Source organism: Musa acuminata, chromosome BXJ3-6 (assembly GCF_036884655.1).
Source record: "Musa acuminata AAA Group cultivar baxijiao chromosome BXJ3-6, Cavendish_Baxijiao_AAA, whole genome shotgun sequence".
Lineage (NCBI taxonomy): Eukaryota > Viridiplantae > Streptophyta > Magnoliopsida > Zingiberales > Musaceae > Musa > Musa acuminata.
The window spans coordinates 11,020,565-11,040,112 of record NC_088354.1 but is presented as its reverse complement, the minus strand read 5'-3'; the positions used below and the strand labels follow the sequence as shown (position 1 = coordinate 11,040,112).

Sequence of the window (19,548 nt, the reverse complement as noted above, 5' to 3'; positions counted from 1 at the left end):
TTGTGCGAAGCCATATTGATTCAGGTTCTTTGATTTTAGTTGTCAATGCCTTTGTAAACCTGAATTTTCTAGCCTTTTTCACAGCCATCGGACAACTTTGAAGAAATCATTTGCCACTATATTGTTTGATTTTTTTGGGTAGCATACATATTCCATATTCAATGATACCTGATATCTCCCTTTTGTATATTCTGGCAACTACTTTTTGATACATTAGCATGTGGTTTTACTGTAGCCGAGTTGTTTATCCATCGTTCTCCAGATGAGTAATTGAATCAGTTATCATCAAGAAGAAACTGAAGCTCCTTGTCTTCCTTTCTCTGACCCAAAAAAAAAAAGGTACAGTAGCATAGTACATCATAATGAGAAATCATGCTTACAGTCTGTCTTCTTTTCTTTTCTTGTTTAATATTCCTTTGTTAATCAATTGACAGTGGAAGTTATACAGGCTTTAAAGAATTTTCTGCTACATAGTTAATCCAAACATAAGTGACATTTGAGTTTATGTTTGCATTTCTGCCTATTGTGGGAATCAATATACTTTCAGCTAAGAATCCTGACTTTAGGAGTTCATTATACTTTCAGCTATGTTTTGAAGGAAGCATATATGAAAGGTAACTTTTAATCTTTCTCAGTGCTGCAGAATACAGACTGGATGCCATCAGTGCTGCTTTCATCCAAAGAGAACCATCACTGCCTTCATGATTTGCAAGCCAGGTTGTTCTGATAGACTCTCTGCTTCTTTTCCATCAACTTTTTTTAGAGTTGGGTCCTAATTTAGTACACGTCCATTGTTGCAATCAATAGTCACTTCTAAAAGGTCTCTTGACCCCTCTCTCATTGCAGACACCATGAACCCAGAATTGCTTTCCAAAACCATGTTGCTGTTGCTCAAAGCTACTCGGTGAGCATCTCCCCTTCCTCTATTGTCGACTTTATATTTGTCGCCTCAACATGACTTGATTCCCTCCCTTGTTTAATCTATTCTGTGTTCATAGAGACAAGTGAAAGTATTTATAGTATATCATTAGGGTGTTTAAGCTTTACTATTACTTCATTGAAAATAGAATCATCTGTTACAGGTTTCAGAAAAAATAAAAACAAAAACAAAAAATGGTTTAGATGTCTCATTCGCACATAAACTTATTCTGAATAGTGAAAAAGAAACAAAATAAAGATATTCTTAGCTGTTATCTCAATATCAGAAAAATAGGATATATTCCAACCAATGAAATTGTAAACATAAATGATTTAATAGAATATCTTAATTATATAATGTCAAAATTATATTAAGTTGGACTACCTATTATTTCTTCTTGTCGACAGTCTACCGGATGTCACGCGTTTGTCCAATAGAACTAAAGTTTCGGTGGCTCTATTTACATTTACGACCTCCTCCCCCATTCCTTCGTTCGCGCTTATAAATTGATGACCGGAGTCAGCCTCCTCTCTCATCCTCTGCTTCGGTAATTCTCTCGCGAACCGAGGAAGGGGGAAGGCGATGTCTTGGCAAACGTACATCGATGACCATTTGATGTGCGACATCGATGGGCAGCGCCTCACCTCCGCCGCCATCGTTGGTCATGACGGCAGCGTCTGGGCCCAGAGCGACTCCTTCCCTCGGGTATCCTTCCCTTCCCCCTAGCTACACGCTTTTAATTTGATTCGCTCCCCCCTTAGTTGTTGTTGGAGTCGATTAGCTGCATTTGTTTGTGATGTTTGAATCTGACGGGTGATCATCCAAGCGGCTGATTTGGTTGATCTGTTGTGCTTTGGTCTGATGTTGGATCGGAGTTGTCCTCTCCGGGCTCATCATCATTCTTGAGGGGTTCTAATCTATGATTCCCATTTTGTTGTGCGATCGGCCTGCTTGGGTTTGTGATTTTGTCTGCGTACAAGTAGAATAGCTTACCTTTGTGTTACGGTATCATGTTATCTGACGAATCCATTGCCCAAAATAATTACGAGCGATTCGTTGGTCTTGGACCGTGCAGAATCCCAGCCGCCAAATCATGCGGGGATTGATTGCCAACGATTGATGGGGAGAAGATTTGATGATGGACGTTCTTCATCATGTGCTTCCAGTTCTCGTGGTGGCATTTACGATCATATTTATGAATATAATATATCAATCTTTGGTGATTATAAGAGATTATGCAGTTTGAATCATCAATCCTCATTTTAAAAAAAATATTTGTTTCAGTTATTGAATGATAAATTATGGAAACTATCCAAAATATTTGACCTAATAAATCCAATTTATTGTTGCGATATTCATTTTTATATGTTAACTTTTTTTCTTTTCCTACTTTTCTCAAGTTTTGGCTTTAGTGGATCCTTCGTATAGTCTGTGTTTGATATCACTTGCTGAAAAGGCTTTCTTTGGTGATGTAGTGATGACAGACCTACATGAATTTGTTTAACTAAAATGTTAGGTTATAACAGGTTTCCAAACAGTACATTAATGTGAGAAACTTGAGTGTTGATATCAAATTCTAGCACAATGCAGATGCTATGATAGAAAATGATTGGTGGAGTTTCTGTCAAAGGATGTTTTGCTCCCCCACTTTTCTGCAACATGAAGTTAGTGGTTTCTTAAGTTCAGTTGGTTGCATTCATGGTGAATAATAAAATTTCTTTTAACCCATGGAATTGGAGAGATGCCTTTCCACAGTATGTTTTATTCCCCCCTGTCCTGCAACATTCTAAGATTTCTTGTTTACAGACTATCACCAGTACAAACAATAAAATGCACTAGCTGGTGATGCTGCAAAGCATTTTTATTAGGTTCTCTTTGGATCTGTTATATAATCAATGAATGAGCTTTATTAACATAAATTATGCAGTACAAGCCTGAAGAGATTTCTGCAATTATGAAAGACTTTGATGAACCTGGATCTCTTGCTCCAACTGGTTTGTACCTTGGTGGAACGAAGTACATGGTTATCCAAGGTGAGCCAGGAGCTGTTATTCGAGGCAAGAAGGTCAGAATCTATCCTCTTTACAGGCTAATCTGTGTTTGTTCATTGTTTTAACATAAATTCAGAATATTAGTTGACCTAGAAATTCAATGCTTGTCGCTTTCATGCTACTCAAATTTATACAGACAAGTCATTTATGTTCTGTCAAGTTTGCACGGTATGTCATCAATAGCTCAACATTTTTTGGCAGTTTTGAGGAAATATGAGGTAATCGATCCATGTATGACTCATTAATCCATTTGAGAAGCATAGCTTCATGATAATTAACTTTTGGTTTTACTGAAAAGAGTCTCATATTACGAAGATTAAAACAACACGAATGGGCTATAACATGTACAGATATTTATAATTCGTAGGATTTTCTATGTGAATGCCTTGTTCCAGGAAGGAAAAAGTTATCAAATATCAAAAAATTATAATTTTCACATCTTTGAGAAGGACGTCGATTCTTCGTCTGAGTGATTATAGTTAAATAATCACAATGCTACCTCATGAACTGACAGCTTGTCTCTGTGAATTCAACTAATTGTGAACCTGGTATAACGAAACTTTAGGTACACAGCATGAATTGACAGCTTGTCTTTGCATATCTTTTGGTTAAATAACAAAAAGTCAACATGGAGGAAAAAGTAGAGAAAGTGGATAAACAATGAAATAAGGCATGTCCAAATTTTTATAACTCTAGAATTCTTTGATGAAAAAAATTCATATATGATGATGATGGATTGCTTTAGGCATTTACCAAGTGAAATGTTAGATAGATAGAAGTCCATATCATAATCCGACTTGATGGGATAACGGGTCTATCAACTTCGTTGAATCTAAACAATTTAGTTTAACTTAAATATGATGTATATGAGGCATAATTCAACTAATAGGCCTTTCATACTCGACCCTTTCACCATACCTCGATGCTAGATTAGCTTTAATAACAACTATCACAGACCAGCTTGATGGGATAATTGGTTTATTAACGTTGTTGAGCCTGAACCACTAGTTCAAAATGCTTAAGCTTAAGTTAATAGTAGTTCACACATAAATAATTTTAGTCCTATCTCATCTTCAATGTGAGATTAAATCGGAGTGTTATAGCTCTCCTACTTTGCTTTTCTACCTATCAATCGTACGATTCGTCAAAATAAAAATATGAAAAAGCCAATATGATTGTTATTTCGTTAATATGCTTGACAAATTTGAGGATTAAAATCAAACATGGTACATACCGACACTAGCTTAAGTCTTGGTATTGGCAAATCCTAAGAAGAAAATGATTTTCCTTCTTAGATGTCAAATAGCTTTTTCCTCGTCATTCATTTAATAAGCCAGTGGTTATCAGACAAAACTTAAGTCATTGTAACTAGTTTTACATATTGTTTGTTGAGTTTTAAAGGAATTTTTAACTAAATAAAACATATTTGATATACAACCAGTGGAATGGAACTGAACAGAGCCATAAAATAAACCCGACGTTTTATGTTATGTTTCCGAGTCGAACATAAGCTTGAGACACACAATCATGCACTTTTGTGTTAATTGCTGGAGCAGTGGCATTGACAGTCCTGTCTGTGACTTCTTGACAACTTGTAGGGTTCCGGTGGTGTTACCGTCAAGAAAACCAATCTGGCTTTGATCTTTGGAATATATGTTGAGCCAATGACGGCTGGTCAATGCAACATGGTAGTGGAGAGGCTTGGTGACTATCTATTTGATCAGGGTTTTTGAATTTGACATATGGAGCTTGAATCCTTTCTCGGTTTGCCGTCGGTCTTAAATCCTTTGCTGTGGGCTTGCAGTCTTCCTGAAATTACAACCAGTGCTGAGCAATAATGAGCTTGAGGTCCTGTTGGAAGTTTTGTTGAAATAGATAATGTTATTTGTCTGTTCGTGTGAACTCTGTGTCTAAGACTCCTCTTTATATGGTGAATGCTATGTTACATACTATTGGTGGGTAAACATTACCACATCTCTCTCTCTCTAATATGTCTAAGACTTACCTGGTCGAATTATGTTGATCAATTAGATAGATGATTACAATTAAATCGGTTCGACTAGAATTAGATCTAATGAATCTAATTAGTTATACTTGATTGTGTTGGTTTTTTTCATTCGATCATTATGTCTTATCAAAGATCACAGAAAAGTTGGTTTTTCTAAATGAATCTTGGATCGACATCATTTTCGTGGCTTAAAGAACACGACAGGCTTTGTGTTATGATCTCCTCGTTGACAGAGGATATTGGTAGAAGTCGTTCCGACCTGGTGGCAATTGTTTCCTGTTCGCTTGGCATTGTTATGATCTATGGAGAACATGGTTTCTTGGCTTAAGTCTCGATATCTTTTATGAACAGTCTCAGAAGACAACAACTGTACCTGCTCAATCTTGGCTTAAGTCTCGAAATCAACTATTTTATAATCAGAATTGGAACTGAAACCGTTTAGAACAAGTTTGATTCTGATTCTATTTTCCATAGAATTAGAACTATGGATTTTGAAATCGTGATCAAAATCTATTAGTATCCAATTCTTCTTCCCTTCTCCATCGTGAAGGTAATGCTTCTATTAGATCTCGTACCTAAATCTCGAGCTGCCAACTACTGTGACCAAAGAAACGTGGTGAATCCATGATCGCAGCAAGTTAACTGAAGTCACATTAAAAGGATGAAGAAGAGGAGGACCACACGGATTGATCCATCCACAACCGACGGGGAAGTCATGTGACACATCTATCCGCGGCTTCCGACACCGGCGCAGGGTCTCTGACACCGTCACTCCGTAGATCCTCATGACCACCCAACGAATTCCAAGGACAGCTTGTGTAAGCATTACCTCATACACCACGGGTGCATCCCACACAAACCGGTCTTCTTCTTGCTCCTCGACACCTACGTGATAATAAATACATGTAGATGTCATCGAGTTCTTCATTGGGATCATAGTTGGTAGTTTACTCGGCCGTAGCAGATCTGGTCGCGCATAGCCTGTGAAGTTGTGTTGTGGGTGCAGAAGTTTGGGTTGTGATGTATGCTGGACTGCAGTCTTAATCCTCGGCTTGTACTTACTGCAACGAGGACCACAAGGAAGCCCTGACATCATCGGGATGCATGAGCATATAAACCTTTTAGAAACCCTAGGAGAGAACCTCCTGCCTCTTCCAACATGAACCCATGAGCCAGTTTGCTTGGGTTTGCACCCTTCTCGAGAATTCAAATTGTAGGTCTCTTGTATCAGACCTCCTTAAACTAATGTAAGCATCCATACCAACATTTGAAATAATGTTAGTTTAGTTCTCTGATGTTTGAAATATATTTAAGATATTGGAGTGATGGGTGCAAAAGATCATATGCCTCGAGCTTTCTTAGAGTGAGACACATGACTTCGTGAGGTCAGCTTTAGCGATCGTGTTAGGTTTGTAGCACTCGGAAAAATATATGAGGGGACAAGGAACTGATGCACATAAAGGCTTGGCTATGATATGGATTAGGCCGAAGTTGACTTGCATTAAAGGCGTGGAGTGGACTCGTACAACATCATTCAAGCTTCGATTTCCATTACTTTTGATCCATCGTTGACTGTTAAAGATTGTGTATCTAGAAAACTGATCTATGATCTGATATGAGAGCTCAAATTTTGTACCTGTTTGCGAAAACTTGTATTATCTTGTTAGTGAGTGTTAGGATGAGAGTAGATTCGCAGTACATGTGGTTATGTTGAATGAGGAGTCCGTTTTGTTTAGGAAATCAAGACAACGAGTCGGTGATCTTTCGGAGGGATATATATTTGATTAGTATCCTAATAATTGAAGATGTTATTGGTAAGCAGAGGATAAATCTAATAATTGAAGATGTTATTGGTAAGCAGAGGATAAATCTATTAACGCATTTGTTACGATGATAATGTCAATGTTGGAATTAGTCAGTAGTGATCCTGATGTGAAATAGTTTACCTGACTTATTTCACTTGCACTCGATGATTCATCTCGAGAATGGATGCTCAAAAATATAACGTGGGCATAGAAATCCTTTACAATCTTACTCTACAGAAAAATAGTTAAAATAGCTAAAAAAAAGAAGAAGAAAAAAAATCCCGAGTTAGTTACGAAGAAATCATTTTCTATCACAATCCATGATAATGAGATAGAATGATGTTTTATAGTATATCGAGGGATTACTCTTAGTATTGAATTTTTACTATGTTAGCAAAAAATATTACTGACGTCCTAATCAGTTCGTTATAGTTCGAACACATATATATGTAAGAATGTTCGAAGTATCTCTGATGAATAAGTACCATACTTATTCTAAGATGATTCCTCGGTAGCTTCGAGATGGTTCTAAGTTGAATTCGTTATTGATTAGAGAGAAATATTATGTCAATTGAGGTGTCACATGAAGACAAAAAATTGATATTTTCAAATATGAGTCATAGTAGTTTTTCTTAACGAATTACTTTTATTCTTGTTTATATTTTTTTAATATTTATATAAAATTTTATTTTTATATTATAATTTTTCGAAAATATAAACGGATGAAGAATGTGATAAAGTGATATAATGAAGAGTGAAATTGTAAAGGTAAAGAGAAAGCACATCTCAATTAGTGTCATATAATGTATATTTATACATAGTGAAAGAGATGATTGAAAGAGATGATTTTTCTCAACTGAGTAGCGAGATTTCCTCATGCAGTTGAGGAAATCTCATCTGCCATGTAGTTGAGGAAATCTCTCATCTACTATGCAGTTGAGGAAATCTCTGTTATCATGTCCCCGCAAGATCGAACTCCTGTCAAGGATACCAATCTTGGACCGATACAACAAATATAGTTTGCGAGCTAGAGGCTTCATGAGTGGGTCTGCTAGTTAATCAGCCGTATGAACATGAGAGACACGAAGTTGACGTCTAACAACTTGATCTCGTATGAAGTAAAAGTCGATGGCAATGTGTTTCATGCGTGAGTGGAACACTGGATTAATGCATAGGTAGGTAGCTCCAACATTATCACAATATACTATAGGAGTAAGGGTAGAGCTGACTTTGAGTTCCTTAAGGAGATTTGTAACCCAATTGAGTTCAGCAGCAACGGTAGCGATAGAACGATATTCAACTTCTAGACCAATACATAGCAGAAGGCCGATGCATGTATTGACTGCAAATAAGATATTTGGACAGGTGAGAGCCAAGTACTGTAAGGAGTCAAGTACTTGGCGGTATTGAATTGAGTCTATAGGAGTGCAGCCATCACATATTTTGAGTGATGCACTAGTAGAGAAAGGAGTTACAACCTCCTTTGCATCCTGCATATTTTTTTTTTATAACAAGTCTTGAATATATTTGCTTTGTGATAGGAGGAGACCTGAGGATGTAAATGTTACTTCCATTCCCAAAAAGTAGCTTAGGGATCCTAAATCTTTGAGGGAGAGTCGATCAGCCAATTGCTTTAAAAATATCTGAATCTCCAAGGTATCATTGCCTGTGATAATAATATCATATATATACACTAGAATATATATTGTATTCTCATTTTGTTGTTGTAAAAATAAAAAGGTATCAGACTTAGAATTGATGAAGCCAATTGATATCAGAAACGATCCAAGTTCAGTATACCAAGCTCTCGGAGTCTGACGGAGTCCATAAATGACTTTTTATAGTTTGCAGACAGGTCTCGGATACTGGTGATGAACGAAGCCAGGGGGTTACTGCATAAAGATATCTTCAGTTAGAGTCCCCTATAAAAATGCATTATTAACGTCCAGTTGGCGTAAGTGCTAGCCCCCAGAGATGACCAAACTTAGAATAAGCAAAATTATTGTAGATTTAACTACGGGGCTGAAAGTCTCTGTGAAGTCAACTCCTGGTCATTGATAAAACCCTTTGGCAACTAAACGAGCTTTGTATCTAGCAACGGACCCGTCTGGGTTCCGCTTAATTTAAAAGATCCATTTACACCCGATGATGTTTTGTGTAGGATGAAATGACACAAGAGTCCATGTAGAGTTATGGAGTAGGGCATCATATTCTTCACACATGACTTTACGCCAATGTGGAGATTTTTGGGCTTGAGTGATTATGGTAGGTTCACTGGTCTCAGGAGAGAATTGTATGAGAGCATATAGGTCGAGAACCTGACATGGTTTAAAGATACCACTTTTTTAGCGAGTTGTCATTGGATGTCTAGGAGTTGTAGGTTATGGTATTGGTATGGGTGGTGGAGAGGCATTGACATGGGTTGGGTTAGGCTGAGATACATTAGTGGCACTAGGTAAAGAAGGTTGTTGTGTTTCTAAGGATATAACACCAGTAGTGGGTGATATTTATGAAGAAGGAAGAGGAGAAGTAATGGAGGGAGTGAGGAGTTGTTGAACCGGGAGAACAAAAGAGTGTGGATCTTAAGGAAAGGGATTGGATGGTGTGGTGAGAGATTCATTTGAGGGGATCGATGGTATACTCCAGTGATGTTTGGTAGCTTGTTTGGTAGGAGACTCATGGTTTTGAAATGGAAAGGCAGTTTGAAAAGCTGCAAACCAAAAAGTGACTAGCGTGGAGGCTTGATATAGAAGAGTGAGACCAGTTTCTACGATATGTCGATGTTTACGTTCAGCAGAGCCAACTAGTTGAGGAGTGTGTGGAGGTGACTTAAGGTGTTGGATGCCACAGGTTAAGAGGTAGGATGTGAGGGCTTGATATTCATCGCCACCATCAGAGTAGACTGTTTTAATGGTAGACTAGAAGATGTTTTCGACCAGCTTTTTAAAGTTGACAAAGATTATTAAAACTTCTGATTTATGACGGAGAGGGTATATCCATGTGTACTTAGTAAAATAGTCTACAAAAATGACATAAAATCTAAACTTATCAAAGGAGGTGATGGGAGCAGGGCCCTAGACATCAGTATAAATAATTTCAAATGGTGTAGAACATGATATAAAAGAAGTGCCAAAAGGAAGTCTATGACTTTTATTACTGAGACAAACATCACAATGAGTGATAATACATGTATTTTTAATAGTAGGAAGAGAATAACAAGAAAGTAATTTATTTTGGATAGAGAGTGAGGAATGATCGAGATGACGATACCACATATCAATTGGAGCTGCAACTGAGGAGTAAACAGTGGGTTGTTTAATTTGTGGAACTGACGGTCATTCATAAACATTGTCTTTACTCTGGCCTTGGACCAAGGATGCCCCCATGCTCAAATCTTTAACAAGAAAAGAGTTAGGAAAGAATTCAATGGATGTATTATTTTGTTTGCAAAATTGAGAAACGAAAATGAGATTTCGTTTAATGTGAGGTGCACACAAAATATCATCGAGTGTAAAAATTATGGTAAGTAAATTAAGCATTGTAGAACCAATATAAGTAATAAGAATTCTTTTACCATCACCGATGATGATGTCTTCATTTCCACTGTAGTTGTTGTGGATGGATAAGTTCTATAGAACAGAGGTGATGTGATGGGATGCACCAGAGTCCATGGTCTAATTTTGATCACCAGTGTTTGGAGTAGTCGTGAGATTTGCTTGAGGCCAATGTGATTGAGCAAGGAGTCTGGGTCGAGATCGACAGACCTTTGCAGATGACCGACTTTGTTACATAGTTGGCACAACTTTTTGTTGGTGGTGAGGGTGCTAGGATTGCTGAGGAGTGAAGTAGCCACCTTGGGTGTTGTGATTGGAATATTGATGATGTTGAGGAGGTATGGTTTGTTTGGAGCTCATAGGTTCAGGAGGCATCTTTGAGACTAGATAGGAGACTAAGCATGCGAGTGCATGAACTATTCGCCAGGGTAGTTTGCAACTTTGCACTAGGCTTCGGCAGTAGTATCACGTGAAGATATGAGCGGTGCGAGGGATCCAACAATCGAGGCTTGAATTTCCTAGAGGATGAGACAATCATAGCGTAACCATAGTTTGTGGTCTGGATTTGGTATTGGACTGGGTGCTCCTTAGATGTTTAGCATTACCGGTGGACAACGAAGGGAGTAATCGACATAGTCTAGAAGATCATAGCCAAATAGGAGATTAGAGAATTGAGCACGCCAGGATGTATAGTTGCCAACTTGATATAATTTGAACGGGATGAGGGTTACTGCATTAATGGAAATAAGGCTTGTATGTGATAAAGTACTATGGTTCCCTGCGGGAACAACAACTAGAGCATCAGAGGTAGATGATGAGGACATATGGAAGTAGGTAAAAGGTTGTAGTGATGCCAATGATCAAGGAAGAAGAGGTGGTGGTGGTGCAGATCAATGTCACCTGAGGAAAGTTGTTGGCAAATGAGGTCTTTGTTGAAGGAGAAGGTTAGCTTTGTGTAAGACAGTTGTAGATCTTTGTGTAGCAGATCAGCAATTAGGAATCTGGGCAACGATGCAGTGATGCAGCAAGTGGTGTGGAAAGGTTCCAAATGCTGCTTGTCGAGGCAAAGGTGGAGCAGGACGTAGTGGCTACCCCGATCACCGATCAGAGGCAGTGGGAAAGAACTGTAAAGATTGTTTGGTAACACCAGAAAGGGATGGTAGGCCTGCGCCAAGACAAGGTCCTTGCCAGGACCAAGATATGACATGGCTGGAGCGTGTTCGTAGGAAGATCAAAATGCTACCACAAGATGCCACCAGAAGCAATGAGGACGATGTTGCTGGAGGCCAGGACAGTAGTGGCGAAGGCGTTGGCAGGAGTGGAAGGTGGGAGGTGAGAGGTGGGTGACTGTGGTGGCTTGAGTTCGTGCACGCAGTAACGATCCACGCAGTGCTATGCATGGCACAACTATATGTATATGCAGAGGAGAGCGTCGAACCGCCTACCATGCAGACTGTTGAGGGCACAGCCATCCCCTTCGATCTCCTCAAGTCTGCAAAAAATGTGACGATGGTCGCTCGCCGAAGGCAAAGGTTCACACCTCTTTTCTTACTGCTCTAATATCATGATAAAGTGATAGAATGAAGAGTGAAATTGTAAAGGTAAAGAGAAAAACACATCTCAATTAATGTCATATAATGTCTATTTATAGATAGTGAAAGAGAAAATTTTTCTAAGCAACGAGATTTTCTCATATTGTTGAGGAAATCTTATCTACTATGCAGTTAGTAAGAAATCAATTATCGATATTATCATGTATCAATTATTGATAATTTTTTTTATCATATTAAATAAGAAATATTGATCCAATCAACTCTTTTCAAACGAAAAAGGAACTGATGGATATGTTTTAGCTTTTCTAAAGCGCGAGCCTTTCTCCGAAATGGAATCGCACTAAAACGACAGAAAAGATTGGAGAGAGATCGCAACAGATGATTTCTCCTGCTTGGAATCGCACTAAAAGAAGAGTGGAGGATTGCTAATGCAGATACTATCAATCACGAACTAATCCATACTCCATATCCTCGTTAAACCTAACCTATAAACATTAAACCTACGTGCCCACATGCATCACCATATACAATGCTCCATCATGGCTTCACGTAGAACAGATTCCTGGGTACGGCGTGTTCCTGAAATGACATCATCAGACGCGGCCTCCACGGAGAACAGTACAGATCGAATCCATTAATTTGACCGGAGAGTGCATTCCGAGCTGCAGTCCACTCGATCTCGAGAAAAGAAAAAGAAAAAGGTGGTGGCTGTATCCAGCGGTCGCTGCACGTCGATCCAATCTACTGCAGCAAATTGCTGGAGGAGCGAGGACATGGATCTCATGGAGATGAGGGCACGGAACATTGGCTCCCACGTCATGGACAAAGCTGCCGCACAGCTCGGGGAATAGGGCACAGTGTGAGTCGTGAGTGGCTCAGCACCCAAGTGCTCCCTCGGGCGGAGCACTGCAGTTCGGGAGATGAGGGAGGGTGATGCAAGCATGGGTCTAGGGAGATATAGAGAGAGAGTGTGTGGGTGTACAGTACATGGAGACGCTGAAAAGCTTCGAGGAAAGAGCACGCGATCTCATCAATCAAATCAAAACCAATGATTACTGCAAGAAGTTGAAGATGGATAGCTTGCAGATCTAATTTGGTGACCTCCCCCTCCCACAAGATCTTTGCGATCTTAACTTTTGTTCTGTAGACTTGTTCTCGGTTCGCTTTGAAGTTGTCTGTGCGAGTCTCTTGTAGGGGTCAGAAGTGATAGTAACCATTCGGTGGCCTTACGAAAGCCACGAACGGGTCTCGTCAAGTTGATCTGCAGAGGTCATCAAAGATTCCTCCTGCATCTTTGCTTTGGTGCAGACGACATTGAAGAGAGTCCAGAAAAGATTGCATCATGGAGTGTGCGGGGAAGACTTTTACGTCACGGAATTATGACAGAAGTTTGACGAAGATTGATATCTTTTGCTTTCCATCGACGAAAATATATTATTATTATAATATATATATATATAAATTATAAAAAAAATATAATTTAATAAAAATATCATCAGTAAATATCATTCTATATCTACTTTTAAAAAATAAAAATTATATTTTATTTATCTATCCACGTGGATAAAGATTTAGGATAGATAATATATATATATATATATATACATATATATATATATATATATATATGTATATATATATATGTATATATATATATATAAGAATACAATGTGGACGACAATAATATCTTCTCATACATCGGGAGCTCTTCTACCATAGACGTCTTAGATAATCCTGCAAACACGAATCTAGACTATATCGAATTGACCGAGATGTCAATAATATCTTCTAACAATATTATTTCAAGTAAAAATTTATAAAAAAATATTTTAAAATAAAATATTTAAAAAAATATTTATAGTATTTATGATAGATAAGGTGAGAATAAAAATATTTCTAGAACCATGCAAATAAGACGAATTCGATATAGAACGATGTATTAGGAAAAGAAATATGTGATTATGAAGTTAAGAAAATATTCTAAATTAGATAAAGAAATCTTTTTAGAGAAATCTAAAAAGATAATATTTTTAAAAATAAGGTATTTTAATTTATTTAAAAATATTTATAGTATTTATGCTAGCTCACCTTAGTGCAAATAGCCTGACTTGTTTTGAATTGTAACCTAACATAATCAAATCAACCCAAAATTAAAATTAGACTGGACAACAGTTGGACAATTTCAAACCAAGCCAAGATGGGATAATAGCTAATAGAATCTTTCCTATTCGATATACCAAAAGCCATATAAAAAAATAAAGAAAAACTATTAGTTTTCTTAAAGAATAAACCTACATATTATAATTCTTTAACCCATTTTAAAACTCCTTATATTAATTTATATTTCATTTATATTTTTATTTCTTCTAATAATCATTATCTATTTATATTTCATGGAATGAATGGATTTAATATTTCAGTATTTTTGCTGTAGTTTTTCCTATTAGTTTATATTCAGTCTCAAATGTTCTATATGATTGATGTCAAACTTTCGAGGACTAATTACATATTACCTTTTGTCTTAGTATTTCGATCCTTAGATTTAAAATATATTAACGCAATCGGCTTTATGTATGATATAACATGTACCAAAACCATGAGCTGCTCGTCGAATCCAACAGAGCTCCCCTGACCGGCCACATATGCACTACTAATAACCACCTCGCTGCCTCCCCCACCACCACTGTCACACTGTTTCACCCTTCCCCCACCCTGTCCACGGCCGCAGTCGTTTGTCTCCGGCAAACCCCATCCTGACGCACATGCACTTGCTCACTTCCATACGAAACATCAACAGTCTCGAGGAAACCATCAAGAAACAGTGGAAGAAGAATAAGGATTTCTCGATCAGAGACACAGAATTTACATCGACCACTGTTGTGATCGCAACAGGAAAACATATGAAACGAAACGATCAATAGAGGAAGTTAAGAGACCTCCTCTTATTCTTGTAATCTTCTTGGTAGCCTTTGGCATTACGAGTTCCTGTGCCAGTAGAACTCCCTCTCTGCCTCCTTCCGCGGCTCCGAGCACCTATCGAGCCTCCCAACGACGGCGCTCTTGAAGTTGAAGGCCTCTTGCACGCGAGAGCAGGACCTCTGCATTCCGACTCCGCTCAGACTAGCCCGGGATTCGAGCATTACCTCACTCAAAGGCAGCCTCTTTCTCGTCCCCGCCGGCTCCGGCCGCTGCTTCGGGGCGCTCTGGGACCTCGACTTCGCCTCGAAGGACCGCGTGCTTGACATGTAGTTGGGGCAGTTTGGAACGTTCGTGAAGCGGCGGAGAGCGAAGTCTGCGCCGCACATGCTCTTGGCCGGAGTGACGGGCAGATTGCTAATTGAGTTCATGTAGCGGGGAGTGCTCTGCGCTGTCGCGGATAGCCGGCACTTGTCGCCTGCGAGGCACCAGTCGTAGTCTTGGAAGTTCCGGCAGTCGGGGATGGAGATCCTGGCTGGAATCTGGCACGGGAGCGGGGAAGAGATGGAACTCGAGTGGAAGTCATCGGCGGGGTCGAGAACAGACGGATTGGCTCGTCGGGAAGATCTCGACGACTTCGGGCGGCAGGTGTCTATCTCCACAATCTTCGGGCTCCTATCAAAGCCATTGGAAGCACTGTCAAGGCTCGCGGAAAGCCTTCTACTATGGAACGACGACAAGTTCTCGCTTCGGCAGGACTCGTCGAACCTTTCCTGTGATCAGAGAAAGCACAAAGGAAAACTGAGTAAAGCAACGATTACTTCGATCGTGTTGAAGCGGTAATCAGCACTAGAAACATACCAAAGATCGCCGGTGGCGGATTTCCGGCTGAAACCTTTTCTCATTCCGAACAAGATTTCGAGCTCTCTGCGCTCGGACAGTGGCCTGAGCTCTGATGAGAGCCTGCATGCTATGAAGAGTGGCGGTCGCTTGCTTGCGCACGAGATAGCCTCTGACGAGGGCTTGTAGCTTAACCAACGCTTTCAGAGCTCTGAGAGCTTTCTTTGCCTGCATAGCGCATACCCACGGGATTCAAACTCATCAGAACCAGTGAAAAGGAACACAAGGAATGCAGATTGGAAGAAGAAGAGTTAAATGGATCACGAAAGGAGATACATTTATAAGACTTGACTCGATTCGGAACACAAATGATTGAGATATGAATGGATACGGCAAAGCATAAGCAAGAATCATGAGCAACTCCAAAAATAGAACCGGAGGTGCTGCAAAGGCTCAAAGAGGATCCATTTCAGATGAGCAAGAAAACCTCATCATTCCTAATCAGAGAGCAGAGAAGAAATGGAGAAGAGTTGGTTTCGATACCAAGTATCCCCTGAATGCCGTCTGGATCTTCACCGCAGCTCGACGCTCGAGGCTGCCGCCGGAGATGGCGCCCCTCCCATGGCTCGTAAGCCGGACAACCGCGACGGCAGCTTGTGCGGCCGCCACCGCCGCATCCGCAGCCGCAGCAGTGGCCGCGGCCACCGCAATGGCGTGCTTGCTCTGCTCCTTCTCACTCTCCGAGTAGAAGGACCTAAACAACGCCGCCTCCACCGCGGCGGCCGTCGTGGCGTTTTGACCCAACAGCACGTCGCCTGTGTCCCTGGCCGGTTTCGTGAAGCTCCACCTTTTCTTCTCCCTCCTGTCCTCACCGCCACCGTAGCCGGAGCAGTCCTTGGCCTCCTTGTTCTCCTTCTTCCCACTCCAGAGTCTCCGCAGCCACCGCGTCGCCCGACCCATCTTCCGGCAACTGGAATCTTCCAAATTCCGGCAGCAATCGCAGGATTTGAGCAAGAAAAGCTTACTGGCTGCAGGTCCTACAAGGCAAACAAGTGCAGCAAGGGATGCGAATTCAATGGTCTAACATGATACGAACTAAAAACAAAAAGAACAGGGAATCTTATCGAGGTGGTAAAAACTCAAAAGAGGGAGGCGATACGTGATAAAAACCTTGAAAGACGCAAGGGGAGATCAGCAAAATTAGGCTAAAGATGGGATCTTTTTCAAAAGGAAGGAAAAAACCTGTCAAGGCCTCGTGAAGAACAGCATTAGAAGACAAAAGGATGTTGCAGAGAGACGCAGGGATATTGAAGGCTTCCCCCGCCCCACCCCCGAAACCATTAAACTAATAGCAACTCGCTGGTAAAACCAACAACGGAGAGACATTACACAACAAAAGCAGAGCGCAGATAGAGAAAGAGGCAGATAAAATTTGCCAGGTTCAAAAATGGAAGACTGAGGAGGAGGCTTTTGCTTGTGTTCAGCTGGTAGAGGAGTTCAAATGGGCAGCCGGAGGAAACAGCTCAACTTTCCAGATATTCTCTACCCTCCGAAGATTCAGCAGAAAAGACACGGAGGGATCAACGAAACCAGCAAATCAAGCTATCTTGATTCTTAAAGACGGAAAAAGACTCGATTTTTCCTCTCTCTCTCACTGTCTTCCCCTGCCTCCAACTCAAGACCAAGAAGAGGCCCCACCGAGAAGGAGATCGCCGACCCACGCCTCAGCCACGCAAAAGGATGAGGAAGACTCTGAAAGTTCGGGATTGCCTTTCCCTCCTCTCGATCCGCTTTGAAAGCAGACCGACACACCTCTAGTTCTAATTTCTCGAAAATTTTCTCCGTCGCTACCTTTCTCAGTGCTGAACTGAACTCTACAGTGACGACTCCCTCCTATGGCTCTCTAAAAGCTATATATTCTTCTCTTTTACTCTCTCTCTCTCTCTCTCTCTATTCTCATTGCCGCTGGCAGTGCAGTGTGAATAACCCTGACCTCCTATTTAATGCGGATTTGCACTCTTTCTCTTTCTCCGTCGTTTGCTATCATAACTACTCTGATACTTGTTCACAAGTCCGCAGCTTTTTCCCATCTCACAAATAGAACTGCACCGAAGGACGAGATTTTATGACAGCGGGAAAGGGATCACTAGTCATTCCTCTCTACCTCCCAAGAACATCTTTTATGGACGTCATCATCCAAGAGAACAGAGCATCGGGACGGGCTGCCCCTCTCTCTCTCTCTCTCTTTCTCGAGAGCAATCAATGGGCCACGGGTTGTGATGAAGCTTACACTTTTCTCGCAACTTTGCAGTACGCTCGGTCTCCTCCGCCGTCGGTAGGCCGTGGGATTGGTGCGAGAATCCACGGGGAGAAGAGCAAATGTGGGGATTTATGGGATTCCCCTTTTGACGACGCAGGTGGAAAGATCGCACCTTTGAGCACGATCTCCGCTCCGCGGCGACTATTGGAAACAGTTACTATTAGTAAGAGGACGAGGGAGCAGAACACTAGAAAGGCGAATCCACCGTCCTTTTGGGATTAAGAACAGTGCCCCTTCTTTGGAGGAGGAAAGCTAAGGGTTCTTGCTTTATATGGCCAACCTCCGTGGCCCCAACGTCCCAGCTCACGGCGAATCCCACGCGTTCGTCGCTGTACCAAAATGGCTCCCCCGCAAGAATGCGATTCACCGATTTACCACCAGTGGGGAACGGACGGAAAAGGGCGTTTTTAGTCATTTCACATTGCCACGTAGCTACGGTCCACGTCGCCGTTCGCGGAATCCCGACAGCGCCGTCAATCCAGGCTGATTCTTCGAAATAAGCCCCTGGATTTGTTGGAATTTGCACGAAGGGATGTAGCGACGTGGCTCACAGCATCTTCACGAATGATGTACATGGAATTACCTTACGATGGAGGGGTGTTTCTAAAAAATTACATCACGGCCACGGTGGACTAACGGTCGAGACGGGGTTACAACAATTACTGGCCTTCATGTCGGAGGAAATTACGAGGAGGGGATCGTTTGAATTTCCCGCTAAGATACGGAATCTTTTTCAATTTTTGAAATAGGGTACACCTCAGGGTAAGAGAAGATTCTGAGAAAGTTCCTAACCTCGAACCGAAATGACCAGGTTACCCTCGCCATGGTCGCCTCACGCATTCGGAAATAGTGCTCTGGTGATGGTGTTTTGGTCATTTAAGGCGTGGTCTTACGTGGGATCAGCGGAATACTTCATCTCGGGAGTTCACCGCCATGGGAAGCGGGTCGGATGCGTCTTGGTCGGGTCGTGGGTCCGAATCCTTTCGGGCTCGGATTCAGATGGACGGGTCGGGTCTCTGCCGCACGGCTGGGTTGGGACATCATCATGAGGATTGCAACCCAAGGCTTTGGGAATGGCGATTCCCTGCTTTGAGATTCGCGAACTGGAAATCTAACGACGGATTGGCTTCCTCCTGCCGAGGCATACGAACATGTACTGCTGTAGACCTCATGAAAGTGAACGAACCATTAATTATGTTTCCGAATTCAAATGAAGATAATAATTATGTCGATTAACTCCTTTCAAATCAATCAAGTTAGGGATGGTAATCAACTCGGGCTTATTACTTTGGGCCTCTGTTGGCTGTGATCGTCGATCTTTAGCTTGGTGACTAATTTGACTCGTGTATTGGAGATCATAACATGGTTGATGTGGAGGATTATATTTACATGTAACAATGGAATACTTTGCGTGACATTCCTAAGCTCCTATCTCCATAACTAAGAACGGTATGAATTTGCTTATAGCAAATACATTGTCCTTAGACTATATTATAACATTAATACATGACATCAGTCGGATGATGACACACGTTCATTGAGACTATCGCACATCTCCTATCTTGATAATTCCATAATACCA

The 19,548-nt window shown here is 40.9% G+C and overlaps 2 protein-coding genes across 4 annotated transcripts; one reads left to right on the top strand and one right to left on the bottom strand.

The window, feature by feature from the left end:
• Positions 1-549: 549 nt before the first annotated feature.
• On the top strand, positions 550-4,961 carry LOC135641804 (profilin-like). Of its 2 annotated transcripts, XM_065157537.1 has the most exons (4): positions 550-717; positions 847-904; positions 2,847-2,984; positions 4,569-4,961. In XM_065157537.1, exons 1-4 carry the CDS (start codon positions 656-658, stop codon positions 4,701-4,703), a joined length of 393 nt encoding a protein of 130 aa, XP_065013609.1. In that variant the 5' UTR covers positions 550-655; the 3' UTR covers positions 4,704-4,961. The 2 variants fall into 2 exon arrangements, with proteins under 2 accessions (XP_065013609.1, XP_065013608.1); XM_065157536.1 differs by lacking the exons at positions 550-717; positions 847-904 and adding an exon at positions 1,389-1,624.
• A 9,751-nt stretch (positions 4,962-14,712) lies between these two features.
• On the bottom strand, positions 14,713-18,194 carry LOC135641670 (protein IQ-domain 26-like). Of its 2 annotated transcripts, none has more exons than XM_065157267.1 (4): positions 17,937-18,194; positions 16,190-16,683; positions 15,668-15,874; positions 14,713-15,579 (listed from the first exon to the last, which is right to left on the bottom strand). In XM_065157267.1, exons 2-4 carry the CDS (start codon positions 16,604-16,606, stop codon positions 14,866-14,868), a joined length of 1,338 nt encoding a protein of 445 aa, XP_065013339.1. In that variant the 5' UTR covers positions 16,607-16,683; positions 17,937-18,194; the 3' UTR covers positions 14,713-14,865. The 2 variants fall into 2 exon arrangements, with proteins under 2 accessions (XP_065013339.1, XP_065013340.1); XM_065157268.1 differs by having other exon boundaries at positions 16,190-16,674.
• Between the last annotated feature and the right edge of the window lie 1,354 nt (positions 18,195-19,548).